At 30.7% G+C, this 15295-nt stretch overlaps 1 protein-coding gene across 1 annotated transcript; it reads right to left on the minus strand.

The window, feature by feature from the left end:
* Positions 1-202: 202 nt before the first annotated feature.
* On the minus strand, positions 203-3668 carry LOC110613443 (receptor-like protein kinase HERK 1). The gene has a single exon (XM_021754571.2). The coding sequence runs from the start codon at positions 2959-2961 to the stop codon at positions 469-471; it is 2493 nt and encodes an 830-aa protein (XP_021610263.1). The 5' UTR covers positions 2962-3668; the 3' UTR covers positions 203-468.
* Positions 3669-15295: the final 11627 nt, after the last annotated feature.

A 15295-nucleotide genomic window follows, 5' to 3' on the forward strand; every position in this document is an offset into this window, starting at 1 on the left:
GCCTAATCCAACTAAAAATTTAAATCTTTTGCTTTTTGGCAATTTAATTTAATTATAAAAGAGTTGGTTATCTTTTTTGAAAAAATATCGTTTATGAAATTTAAAATTAAATATGGAGAGGGTATGCATATGGATTTTACTATTTCTCATCCAAATCAAGCAAGGATTGCCATTTCTCATCCAAATCAAGCAAGGATTGCCATTATAAAATCTTAAAATTCATAGTATTATGGATGGCTAAATACAGAATAAGACCTATCAGACAAGAAAATTTTCAAACATAGAAATAGATTCAGTTACTAACAATTTACTTCATGTAATAAAACAAAAGCAACATTCTTGCTAAAAACTCACTGGAAGCACCATCCCTGCTGTACAAAACAGTGAACTCAATGATCAGAACTATGAAACACCTTCTCTTTGTTTGTCCAAACACTTGCAGAAAAAGCCATGTTGTAATCAGACAACTTATCTCCCTTCAGATTTCACTAGCTGTGAGAATACTTTACTCATTGAAACCCCAGAAAGATCATCCACACTTGCTGCTTCAAACTGGGCAGTACTAGTATCTATCTGGCTGAAATTGTTGATTTGTGGAGACAGCTCACCTATCATATAAGTACTGTTTTCTTCGGGATCACCTGGAACAACTACATCCTGAAGCTGGAGAGCGTACTCAAGATTCCACAATACGTCTCCCATTGAAGGCCTGTCGACCCCAAAGTCAGCTAAGCATTTTTCTGCAGTTTCACCAAATTTCCTGAGTGAATCAGGTCTTATTTTCCCCACAAGTGTAGGATCTATTATTTGCTCCAGCTGCCCTTTTTTCTGCCACTTCATTGCCCATTCTGCTAAGTTCACCATTTCCCTTGGAAGAGTTGGATCTATAACAGGTCTCGCACAAAGAACCTCGAACAAAACCACGCCAAATGAATACACGTCTGATTTCTCGGTGAGTTGTTGCCTTCTGAAATATTCAGGATCAAGGTATCCAAAACTCCCCTTCACAGCTGTACTCACATGGGTCTGATCAATTTCGGGTCCTTTTTTTGAGAGACCGAAATCAGCAACTTTGGCCATGAGATTCTCATCAAGCAAGATGTTTGCAGACTTCACGTCACGATGAATGACTGCTTTAGCATAGCCAGTGTGAAGGTAATGAAGTCCTCTAGCCGCTCCAATGCATATCTCAAGCCTTTCCTTCCAAGTCAAGCTACGACAACCTGAGCCATAGAGATGACCTTTAAGAGTCCCATTCTCCATGTATTCATATACTAAGATCATCTCATTTTTCTCGTCGCAATACCCAATTAATGAAACTAGATGGCGATGTCGAAACTGGGATAGCATCTCAATTTCAGTCTGGAACTCTGCAAGTCCCTGTTGCGAGCGTGGATTTCCCCTTTTAACGGCCACTTTTGTACCATCATTTAAAACTCCCTTGTACACTTTCCCAAAACCACCAATACCGATCACCCAACTCTCATCGAAGTTGTTTGTGGCTTCCTGAACTGCCACAAAAGGAATGCGATATCCCAAATTAGAATCAATACTAACAGTTGTTCCATTAGAATACTTACTACCAACAGTGTGAGAATGTCCCCCACTAATAGATAGAGGAATCCATGTCTTTGAAATGCCTTGACGTGCCAACTTTTTCCTTTTTCTGCACAACATAAAGATAATTGCAGCCAACACCACAGCAATAATTCCACCAATAACCACGCCAACTATGACGCCAACATTCTTCTTAGAACTTGAATCAGAAAGCAAAGGTACCGAACCACTGAGACTGCCCTGTGAATTGTTCATTTTCATTATCTCCAGCCCATTTAGAATGGCGTTGGGTTGAACATTGGGCAAGGAGCTTGGACCAACACTCACATGAAGCTTATTGCTCACAGTCAATGCAGTGACAAAATCCAAATAAAGTGCACCAGCTAAGGTGTTAAACGTTAGAATACTAGGATCAAGATCCTTCGCAACAATCCAAGAGTCAATATAAACATCAAAGTAGAGATCATTAAGACCTGTACTTACTATGTCACAGAAGTGAAACCGAACAAGGTACCTGTATCCAGGATCAACATTGAACTGCCAGGTCACATTGAAAATGCTGCCAGGAGCTTCTGGTGAGTTCATCACAGTCGCAGTACCATAAACAGCATTAGGAGCAATATCCGGTGTTGCCCCACCATTTACATACTTGACAGCATTGATTCTTGATACGCTTGTTGCGGAATTCTTATTGATAAGAAAATCTTGATCAGGAACCCAAGTTCGACCAAGGGTATCATTTTTAGGGAGAATTGTTGGTCCACCCATGTTCACCCTAAAAATGGTCTCCAGTGCCTGAGAAAACATGCCCTGGAAGTTCCCCAACGGATTAAAAGTACTGGCACCATCTGTAATGAGTGCATCAGGGACAGAAACAACTTCCAAGGCATTCAAGAACGCAAACGTATTGTTGATCGGAGTGAAAGTGATTTCAAGGCTGCTTGAGGTTACATTAACAGAAAATTCTTTAACAACATTAGACTTCACTCTAAAATTGCTCATAAGGACATGGTCTTGGGTGGAGACATCAAAAATTGCACTGCTCATATCGTAACTATCATGAACAAATGGATAAAAATAAAGGCGAATCCAATGTCTTCCAGGTTGTTGAATTGAAAATGAGTATTTTGAGGTTCCATCAAGGATTCTTGCTGTTTGATACAGCAATGAATCATCAGAGGAAGACACAGTTGCTGAAGATTTGGCAAAAATGGTTTTTGGGGTTGAAAGAGAGTTTGAGGTTGAGTTATCAGCCAAGAAAACACGGTTGTCAACTTTAGTTTCACTGCTTGATCCACAGTCTATAAGATAACTGTCTACAGGATTGAACCCACAACACAAACATGCCAAACTCAAGATTGACAAAACACAAAGAAAGAATTTTAATCCACTATAACTCATCATCACAAAATCAAGGATTCTTATGAAGGCAGAACAATAGAGCAATCTCCACTAATCAAACAAAATATGAATAAGAACCCCAATTATCAACCATGAAGTATAACATCAACCAAAAGCCCAAGAGAAATCTAGACTTTGAAAGAGAAAAACAAGGAAATTGTAGTGATTAAACGAAGATCAAACAGAAATAAGAAATCCATGAGAATAACTGAACAAAAAAAAGAAAAGATAGCACCTTTAGAAGATCATGAAAGCTTCAATGGAGAACTTAAGACCCAGATGTAAAATCCCTGATAAAAAGGAAAAATCTGGAGAACCCTTTGAGAATATTGTAAAATAGTTTAAAATTCAAGAAAGGAGCAGCAATTGAATAAGAACACAGCAGAAGTCTAGCAAAGCAAAGCTGGTTTGAGCTTGGAGACAGCCTCAGATATGGACAGATTACTAGATTTATTTAATTGTTTTAAGGTGGCATTGAACTAATATGCAACAAAACCAATAAGACAAAAGACAGTAAACTAAACAGGAAGAGGAATACAGAGTCAAAAGGCAGAAAACCAGCTAAGCTTGCAGAAGGCTGAGATGATTTTGGTGAAGACTTCCATTGTTAAGGAGGTAAGAAAATGAATGAACACAGGACAGAAGGGGCTTCTAGAGAGAGAAAGTATGGAAAAGGGTTTCAGCTCTGGTGAGAAGAAAGAGTAACTCATGGTATTTTATTGCTTATTTTCTCTTTTTTATAATTTTTTTTTTTTGGGTTAAACTGATTTTATCTACCAATAATTGAAAAATCAAAGAGAAGGAAATAAGGGTAAGAAAATTGATTAAAAGTAAAGTTTCCTTATTTGAGGAGTGAAAGAGAATCTTTTAAAAAATGGAAAGAAAGTTATACTGTTTATGTGAAATTACAATTATGGTTATATATAATTCCACTTTATTCTATGAAGTAAATAATAATTATTATTATTTAATATACAATTTCTTTTTTTTTTTTCAAATAAAAATAAAATTATTTTATCTTTTTTATGCTGCGTGTAAATATTCATGCAAGTAAGTTTTATTTATTTATTTTTTACGTTTCTCTTTATTTTATTTATAAGAATTTTATCTATCAAATTTGTTCCGTGCATTAAATAAAATTTTTTTAACCGTTTTAAATATTTATATTATTTAATTTTAAATCAAAATTAATAATTAATAATTTTTTATAAAATAATTAAAATATTTGATTTTACAAATTAATAAATTTATTAAAATTTCAGGACGTTACAGTAATTTTCCAAACAATAATTAGGGATTGAATCGTATTTACATTGCAACTCTTAACATTTTTTAAATTAATTTCTGCATCACACTCACAACGTCTTTATTAAATGTGAACATTGAACTTTGAAGGAGGTTAAAGGGTAAAGTCCAATAAATGATTTTCTTTTCTTTTTTTCTTTAAGTAAATAAATATTTTTCGTATTTTGAATTATCATTCAAATTTATTTCTTAAACTAAAATATTAAAATATATTAACAACTTTAAGTTGGTTTGACTTTAAAATTATGAAATTATTTTTTCCATGAAAATCTTTTAAATAATTAATTATCTTACTATAAGAATAGAGACAAATGAATAAATAAAAAAATTATTATTTAATTCTTGAATTTTATCACTAATAATAATTTAATTTATATATTTTAAAAATTAAATTATTTAATTCTTTAATTTTACATGATCTGAGATACAGAGAAATAGAGTTTTACAAAAGTTTTTGGAATAATGAAAAACTTAGAACTTAGGAGAGAATCATTCTCCTTTTATCTCTTTTCCTTCTATGCCAGTGACGTGCAACGGCCCGGCTATCATTGGACCACCTGTTTCTGCCATATTGATACGATTGTATGAGGATATCCGGTACCTGTCTCATGCGTAACTGCTCCTGATTCCCTTCGTGCGTGTGTGGATGGGTCTACAAGGCTGAAGGTGGGGCATTCTTCCCGATTCCGGGCTGGACCGGGAAATAAGAATAATACTGAGTCCAAAGAGGATCAGCCTGAGAAGCAGTGAGGGCTGGATCGGCCTGGTTGAGAAATCCATTTGGACTTTGTATCAAGGTTCGAACGGGCTGGATCTGTTTGTATAGGGGTCGTGTGGGCCTCCGAGCGATGGGCCGTAATCGAGGGCTTGGATCCTGACCGGGAGTGGAAAAATCCAGCGGTCATCAGAATATATTAGATCTTTAATTATAATTCACTAAATTATAATTTTTTTAAAAAAAAAGTCATGGAATATATTATAGTTTTTTCTTAAAACAAAAAAGAAAAGAAAGGGACATATGACAAGTGAAAATGATTGGTGATCATTTAAATTATATTTTTCTCAATAATAAAAATAAAAAATAGAAAGAGAAGGAGTGGAGATAACTAGGATTTCTTTTTCTAAAATGACCTTTCAACATAAGAATTAAAAATTAAAAAATATAAAATGAGAAAGACCTCCACCATCTTCTATACATTAATGTCTAGTCATCTTCTTCCATTTTCAACCTCTTCACATTTTCTTATTTCTTCCTCTAATCTTGCCATAAATTTAAACAATGATTTAAATATTTTTTTTCTTTATTCCAAAAAAAATATTTAAAAAATCATACCTAACTAATAAACTTTAAGATATATTGATATTATACAACACTCATTCAAAATAGACAGTATATTATTATCATAAAATATAAAATAGAATCACGTGATAAATTTTGATAAACTAATACATGATCTCACCTATTAAAAAAGTAGGTCCAGACAATTATGGTGTTCGAACGATCTCAAGACAGGTTGATTTCAAGTCAGACAGACTCACTCCTTCAACTTTAAAGCGAGACTTCATAAGAAAGTTACCATTAACAGCCACAATTCAGTATATCTCCTTTATACTTGCGATCACGAGATTTCCGACTAATTAACTAATGAAAATCCCTTATCAAATCGGTCACATCATTACCGAATTATCAAAAAATACTATATTTATTTTTATCTTTTTACGGTATAAAAGGGGTAATCATAGAAACAAATATATATTGTTCTTTCACATAATTATTCTTTCGTCATTTTCTTCAACTTATTAGTTGAATCGAGTATCGGACTGTCTGTCATAAACACCAATTAACTCACGTTCAATACAATTTCGTTGGACCAATCGCAGCACAATTGTATTCCAATCGCATCATTTCAATTACATCAAATATTATAATCATTTTCAGAATTATAAAATCTCAAGCTAAAAAAAAAAAAATTAATGGCTTGAAATGATCATAAATAGCTGCCAAACATGTCATATAATTACATCATAGTTAAGGGTCATCAATTTCTTTTCATGATAAAATCATATTATTTTTTTCAATATTCAGCTTTTAATTTTAGTTATTATTTTTAATAATAATATAATTACTATTATAATAGTCATAGCATGTGAGGTTCAAAGTCAGCAAAATAATGATGCCTACTCATACATATACAGATTCTAGGAGACAAGCAAGTTGCAACAAATTATATGCTTTAATTCACTAATTTCCTATTTCTGTAATTAATTTCTTAATTAATATATAATTTATAATAAAATATATATCTACAGATGTGATCAAATGATATCAACTCTTAAAAAAATTATATTAAAATGTTTTTGACATTTAAAAAATTTAATAATTAATATTAAATATTTTATAAAAATTTAAAATCTCTTAATATATAAATTAATTAGTAAAAATTTTTATAAAATTGAATAATGTAAATTTTTTGCAGTAAATAATAATTTTTTATAATAATTATAAAAAGTAAAAGAAAAGGTATGGAATAAAGGAATTGATCAAGGTCCTCTGATTGAGGATCTGGATGTGAATAGACTTCCACATTCACATGGAAAGAAAATATATATATATATATATATTCCCAATTTCCAAAAAAATCAGTATGATTAGGGACATTACCAAACTTGCATCTGCACATGAAACATGTAATAATAATAATAATAATAATAATAATAATAATAATAATAATAATAATAATAATCACATCTTCCGATGTCGTTTTCGTATTTCTTCTATTGTTCTGCAAGTACACCTAAGATCAATTAATGGTTTATGGGTACCAACATCATCATATTAAAATTCTTTTTTTTTCAAAAAAAAAATATATATATATAATTTATCCTCTCAATTATTTTATTCCATTAATTTTAATTTCATTTTATTATTTTTTTCAACTTTAAAATTATAAAGTCTATAATACTTATACGTTAATTCATTATAAAAATTACATTATTCTCCGTAATACGAAGATTCTGTTTTGATAATAAGTATATATGAATAAATTTAAGAAATTTTATATTTTATTCTTTTAATTTTTAATTTTTATTAAAAAAATAATATAGTTATTCTTTCATTTTAAAAAAAAAAAAAAAAAACCCTCGTTGAAAGGAGAAGACAATAAAAGAGATGAAGCACGAGAAAATGATTTATTTATACCTAACCATAAGGAGAAGACGATAAAGGAGAAAAGGATTTATGAAGACGTGTGAGCAATTCTAAGTTGGACTTGCACCACCCTTTGGTGGCAAATAGATATTTATTTATACCTAACCATTTATTCTATTCCCTCTGTCTTTTTTATATAATAATTAACTCTTAAAATTAAGAGAAAAATTAATTAATAAATTTTTTAAAATATTAAAAATATTTTAATATATTTTTAAAATTAAAAAATTAATTAATAAATTTTGGTAACTAAATAATAATTTTTCCTTAATATAATATATGTGATGATAAATGTCAACAACCCACAAACTCAGAGAGCATTGAAAGCAAATACCTATACCATTTATCAACGATTATATTTATAGGGTTTAAATTATACATTTAATAAATAAATTAATATTTTAAATTTTTATTAAAATTTCAAAAAATATAAATATAATAATTTATTAAAAATATTAAAATCTTTATATATAAATTTGTTAATATATATTACTCTTTAAATTAAAATTAAATATTGAAAATAAATTATTTTATTAAAAATTATTTTTCTATAAAATATTCCATGAAAAAAATATTTTTTAAAATATAAGTTATTTTTTTTCAAACAAACCAAACTTAATAAAAATGAAAGCTTTTTAAGCGATAATTCAGTACAATTGTTAAAGTTATGAGATGGCCGTTAGATTCTAAGTGCTTATGTATATATTATTTATATATAATTAATATAAATAAAATATAAATGTTTCTATTTAATATTAATATAATTATTCACCAAGCATATATATATAATATATATATTTTTAAATTAAATATATTATTAAATAAATTTAAAAAAAAAACTTAATAAATTATATTCAACTGAGTGACCAGCAAGTCTCCTCAGCACATCAAACTTAAAACTTAAAATATTAAGTAAAAATCAAACTCTAGTGTAAAACAAAGAATTTGGACGTTGCTCCAGATAGTGGGCCAGCATAAATAATCTAAATTTCTTTATATAATAATTAATTAAATATAAAAATATTTTAATATAATATTTATATTCTTTTGTTTTTTATATTTTAAACATATGTGAAATTATTAAGATTTTAAAATAATTTATTATTGAAAATATATTTTATATATTATTAATTAAAATTTATAGTTCGCCCGGATTTATTTAATTTTCCAAGTAATTGTAATTGAGTTTTGGATAAATTCAAGTGGTTTAAAATAATTTTTTCAGTAAAAAAACTTAAACCATTTTCTCTTTTCTTTTGGGGTTTCAATACTCTTTATTTTGCCGTGGGTTGGTCTTGTTTGCCTCATTGTGTGAGAGAATGGCTATAAATTTTTATGTCCACCTTCTTAGATGAGATTGTTTATTGTCGTTTTTTTTTTTTTTAGTTGTGTTCTTTAGGCTCTTACAAGTTTTAAAGGTGGAATACAGCTTGGGATGCCTCTTCGGCTGAAGTCTCACTTCATATTGCATAGCTTAGTTTATGGAGATCCAAGATAGTTTGAGTCTCCTTTTGTTTAGATTCGGCAAGTGAGTCTTTATGATATGTTGATCATGGCTCTTTCAGATAGAGATATCGTTGAGCCTGTCACTCATTGCTAGTTTGATTCTCTACGCATCATCGTCTTCTAGATCTTTTTCTTTTAGTTGCTTGACACCTATAACCATTATTCCTACCATATGTGCTTCCATTTCTGGGTTTCGTAAGAAAATAAAACTATACTGTGATTGACTAATTATGTAAAATAGAGAAAGCGAGGTGGTGAATACTCACAGCAGTCACTCCGACACTCAAATTAGTAAATTGGAGAATACGACTAATATAAAATTTGAAAATAATTGTGGAAGAGAATTGTGTTCCTTTATCTTTGTGATCATTAGCTTTTATATTGTAAGGGGGTGGGGATAAATATAACATTTCCTGATAATCCGACAATGATGTGACTGACTCATTGGTAAGGGATTTTGATCGGCTAATTGGTCGAAAATCTCATGACTGCAAACGTAAAGGGCAAACGTAAAGGGGATCTGCTGGATTATAATTACTAATAGTAATTTCTTTATGGAGTCTCACCCTCTGGTTGAAAGGACGAACCCTGATAAACTGAATTGACCTGAGGCCAACCTATCCTGAAGTATTTGGATCTTCTTTTCTCTCGGTTCCAAGCATCATGGTTGTCCAGGCCTTCTTTTCTACGGGAGGGATCGCGTATTGGTTTATCAAATTCTTGCTATGTAACCCTGTCTTATAGTGACAGCTCATTACCCACTTTGGGCGATTTTTGTGTAACTTCAAAGATCTCCCGCTGGTTTTTGATTCTTTAGATTCGAAGGTGACAGTTGTCTTCATAATCTGGGGCACTTGGTGGGTTTAGATTGGTATTCCATACTCGCATCGGTTTGCCTACTCCTGCCCATAAATGATCATTGCCTTATGGCTATAAATAATAAGCCGAGCTTAATACCTGGTCATTATCCTGGGGTGTACCCTCCTAGTGATCTGGTCGTGAAATGTATCACGGTTCTAAAGTGTAAATCATATCGAGGTACTGGGTGGAACCGTGTGACCTTTAATTCAGTCTGTCGAACTAAGTCAGCTTTTATCTTGGCTGAGCGTGCGTTGTCCTTACTTTCTTCTTACTCCTCCTGTCGATTAGTCCGGTCTAAGATCTTGTTCAACGTCTGGCCAAAATTGATCCAAGCGATATAGTAATGCCTTGGTGAGTTTTCTAGCTTTCTCTTATCCCAATGGCTCTGGCGATCTTTCAGGTATTCTCTAGCCATGTCGAGCTTTCAGGCATTCTCTAGTCCTGACTAGCTTTCAAATATTTTCTTACCCTGTCGAGCTTCCCGATATTCTCTAACCCTAACTAGTTTTTGATCATTTTTTTGCCCTGTCAAGCTTCTGGTCATTCTCCTCCTTGCGGCCTTCACTCATCTATTTAGCAATCCGTCTTCCCCTATCGTCAAAAAGTCTCTCCGCCTACAATGGACCTTTTTTCTTTGTAAAAAGTTTTGGATTTCTGAAAGTTCTTGTAAGAGCACCGATAAATACCTTAAAGACTTTCTGTGAAATGGGATTAATGCTCGATTGTGCAGCCTAGCTCTTACCCGTCTTGTGGCCTGGACATGAAGTGCTTTAAAAACTTTTATACTGTAAGGAGATGAGAATAAATATAGTATTTCTTGATAATCCGACAATGATGTGACTAGCTTGTTCGTAAGGGATATTGATCGGCTAATTGATCGAAAATCTCGTGATCACAAGTGTAAAGGAGATCTGTTAGAATGTAACCGTTAATAATAACTTTTTTATGGAATCTCGCCCTATAGTTGAGAGGGTGAACCCTGACGAACTGAACTAACATGTCCTGAAGTGTCGGGGTCTTCTTTTCCCTCAATTTTGAGCATCATGATCGTCCGGATGTTCCTTTCTATAGAACCGCATATTGATTTATCATATTTTTATCACGTAACCCTGTTTTAATAGCTTACTGTCCACTTTAAACTATTGTCGTATAACATAACTACTTTTTTGGAATTTGATACTTTTGATTTAAAAATCTTACTTCAGGCAATATTTCGCGATGGTAGTTAATCGGAGGAGGTAACACTCCTTATAACCCTTATTTAGAATGGTTAATTTAGAAAAAAATTTTAAAAAAAATTTTAAAAAATTTTTATATTTGACAAAACTAATAGTATAAAAATTTAATTCTCTTGAATTTTTGTGAGAATTTATGTGAAAATTGATTTTGAATTAAAAGTAAATCTTGCCAAATTTGATAAGATTTTGCAAGAAATGATTTGAATGCTATTTACATCAAAATTACTTAAATAGTCTTAAGATTTTTTTTCTTTTTATTTTATCATTTATTTTTTGTTAATCTTAATATTAAATTCATTTTTATTTTTTTTAATTAATAACTGCTCTTAAAAAATTAGTTTAATTTAATACTGACTATTAATATTTAATGTATTTATAATTAATATTGAGAAATTTATTATATTATTTTATTAATTTAAAAAATCTTAGTTTATATTTTTAATGGTAAAAAATTATATAAAATTCAGATTTTAAATATTATGAAAATATTAATAATGATTTTTTAATTAATGGGATAAGAATAAATATTTATTTTTAGTTTAAAAATAATAAAAATATGAATAAATTAAATTAATTTTAAATTTATTATTTATTTATTTATATAAAAGAGTTTAATTAAATTTTATTATATTTAAATTGATTCAATTCTATTATAAATAAAAAGAATTGAATTATATTAATAAAATTTAATTTTTTTTACAAGAAATGGTATATGAAATAAGGGCATAGTGATTAACTGGGGATCATATTTAAACTTATGCTCAAAACTTTTTTGGGCTTGTTCTTATGGCCAATTTTAATTTTTTTTTTTTTTTTTAGGTTATGGGCTTGCATTATCATGCATTTTTAGACCCTAACTCTTTTTCTTTATCAAATGCAACCTTTATTTTTGAGAAAAAAATGGAATCGTAAATAATTTTAATTTTTTTATTTAATTTAATTTAAAATTTTAAAATTAAGGAATTGAGTTTATTAATTTTTTAGTATAAATTAAGAAATCAAAATTTTAATCTTCCAGTTAAAATTGAAATGATGCTAATTTGGATAAAATGGTGAATATGCACTAAATTAAAAATTACATAGGTGTGCAAATTGAATAATTAGCAAAATGATTCTGTGAGGCGTGCAAGTGAAAGTTTGAATTTTTAGATTTGCCCACCAGAAAATAATCATGTGATATGGATGATGACCCTTTTCTATTAGCTTTTTTTTTTTTTAAAAAAAAAAAACCATAAAGAAATTGCATTTTCAAAACTATTAAAGTAGCAAGCCTGCAAAAAAATTGTAAATGACACGTATAGTGTGTTGGAGCAATATTCGGTTTAAATAAAAAAAATTGATTGAATTAAATTAATTTAAAATTTTAATTCAGTTTTTTATTTATTTTAATTTGATTCGATTTTTAATTTAAAAAATTTCAGTTATTTTAATTCGTTTTGATTTTAATAAAAAAAAATTAAAAAAATCAAATCGAATCGATTAGTGATAATAATATGTTGTTTTTAATAATATAAAGAAAATAAATAAGATTAAAATATTTTAATTAAAATTTAAAATATTAAAAATAAAATATAAAAAATAAAAATATTTATTAAAAATTAAAATCAATCAAATCAAATCAAATCTAATTAAATTAGATCGATTCAATTTTTAAATAAAATCGATTCGATACAATTTTTATAAATACTAAAATTTTAATTTTTAATTTATTTAGTTGGTTTTGATTTTGAATGTATTTAACCAAATTTTAATGATTTTGAATGTACTGACCGAATATAATATTCGGTCTTGAGAAAGTAAATTACCATACAGTTTATCTTTTTTTTTTATAGCTTTTATGGACTAATATTGTCTTTTGAGATAAGACTGAATTAGCTTGGTAATATGAATTCAATTTTTTATTATTATAATTGGTTTTCTTTTCTTTTAGATTTTTTTTGAACCGCAAAAAATATTATATTTTCAAGACTATTAAAATACTAAATTTTAAGATAATTTGTCCAAATGAATATAAAAATCTAAAACTTTACATTTAATTATAATTATAGTCAAAATTTTCAATATCATACCTAAACTTTCTTTTTTTACAATTATATAACCTTTAATCCTGTCATCTCTTTTTTAAATGCTCTAGAAAACAAGTTAGCAAGAAAGGTTCAATCTTCTTGATCTAGATAATGACTATTTTCTTGGTAACTTTTATATTGATGCAGGTTACTACAAGGCCATTCTTGAAGGCCCTAGATTGTTCTTGGGAGCTACTTGCTGGTTCAACCGTGGAAACCTTCCTTTGATGTAAAGTCCACATGCATGCACTTGGCGGTGGTGTGGGTTAGGCTCCTGGGTCTCCCTCTACACTTGTATCATAAGAAACTGCTAAGAAGGGTTGCATCCACATTGGGGTAAGTGGTATGGTTGATGAGAACACCGACGACGTATTACGCAGAAAATTTGCAAGAGTTGCTGTCTTGATCAACCTCAATAAGCTGTTAATATCGAAATTGGATATAAAAAGCATCTCGCAAATATGTTATGAATGTGGAAAAGTTGGTCATATGTCCATGACATGTACTTTTAAACCTGCTGCCTCTTCTAGTGTGTCCAATGTAACTAGACCAACAGTTCCAAAAAAAAAAAAAACACTTCCACCAACGACTGATTATGGTGAATGGATGGTCGCTACTCGTCGTGGTTGAAGAAGCCAAGATAGGAAACCGGACATCACAGGAAATCAAGCCTTGAATGGATCAAGATTTGAGATTTTAAGGAATAATTCTGCCGTGGAAAGCTTGGATGCGGTACAATAATCGCTGTTACTAAATATCAATACTAATTCGAATGCGGCCATGACTATCAATGCAAAGAGTAAGGACAAAGGAAAGAGTATGGCCAAAGTTTCACAAACTAAGGAAACTATCCTTGTTTCTTCTAAGGCTATTAAGGAAACAGGTGCAAGACTCTGTAATGAAAATCACGAGCCCAAATGAGATCCCAGCTCATCCAAAAGATGCATTACGACCATGCAGAAACTATAATTCTTCGCAAGCAACGTGGCCTCTGCCCTGGACTCCATAAACCACTCAGTTGTGCGTCTGACACCCAAGGTTTCGTATAATGGTGCCTAGACTAGCAATATGGATGTCAGTAAAGGGTCATAACCTGTACTTGAAACTCATAATAGACCGCCGGATCGCGACGCTTGCATGACATCTCCCAAAACCTCTTTCATGCAACTTGACACAAACAGTGCAATCAATTCCTTTGTCTCATAGGAATTAACTAGAGTCACTTTGGGTTGTGATTTAGAGATGAATGAAGAACAATATCATAGTGATGATGATGAGGAAATCTAGCTACGTCAATGAGTTTGAGGAGGAGCGTTCGGGGATCCTTACCTTCGTGAATGAGGTATGGCTCAGTCTCAATCTTTTTTCTTTTTGTCATTATCATGTATATTTTTGTCTGGAATTGCCAAGGGGCAAGTAGTGTTGCCTTCTTGAACACCTTCAGGTTTATGATGAAAGAACACTAGCCAGATTTGGTAGTCTTGTTGGAAACTCGTATCAGTGGAAAGAAAGCATATGAGTTTATTCGTAAAACCAACTTTCTTTATTCCCATCGCATAGAAGCTAAAGGATTTGCTGGAAGAATATGACTAATGTGGAATGAATTTTGGAACATTCATGTTCTAGAAAATAATCGTTAGTTTGCTCATGTTCGAGTTCTGAAGGAAGGTAAAACTTTGATGTTGTTTACTGCTATTTACGACAGCCCTACAACACATTATAGGAAACATCTCTGGAGTTGTTTGAATGATCTCTCTATTTAGAACAACGAAGCTTGGCTTTTAGCTGGAGATTTTAACGCTCTTCTTAAAACTGAAGAAAAGAGGGGAGGTGTAAAACACAGGTCTGGGGTGTCTTAGGACTTTGTGTCTTAGTATTCCCACTCACAACTCATTGATCTAGGGTTTTATGGTCCTCAATTTACGTGGCAGAGAGGGAACTTGTTTGAACGCCTAGACAGAGCTATTCTTTTTCTTGAAGCAAGTGTTTTTTATTTGACACATCTTCAATCTGATCATAGACCTCTGCTTGTCAAGCTCCAAAGCTTTACTCTGGGACCCTCTATTCTTCAGCCTTTTAAGTTCCAGGCTGCCTGGCTCTTACATAATGAATTTGGTAATTTCATGTATCGAGCTTGGGACAGGAAACATAAC

Source organism: Manihot esculenta, chromosome 4 (assembly GCF_001659605.2).
Source record: "Manihot esculenta cultivar AM560-2 chromosome 4, M.esculenta_v8, whole genome shotgun sequence".
Classification (NCBI taxonomy): Eukaryota; Viridiplantae; Streptophyta; class Magnoliopsida; order Malpighiales; family Euphorbiaceae; genus Manihot; species Manihot esculenta.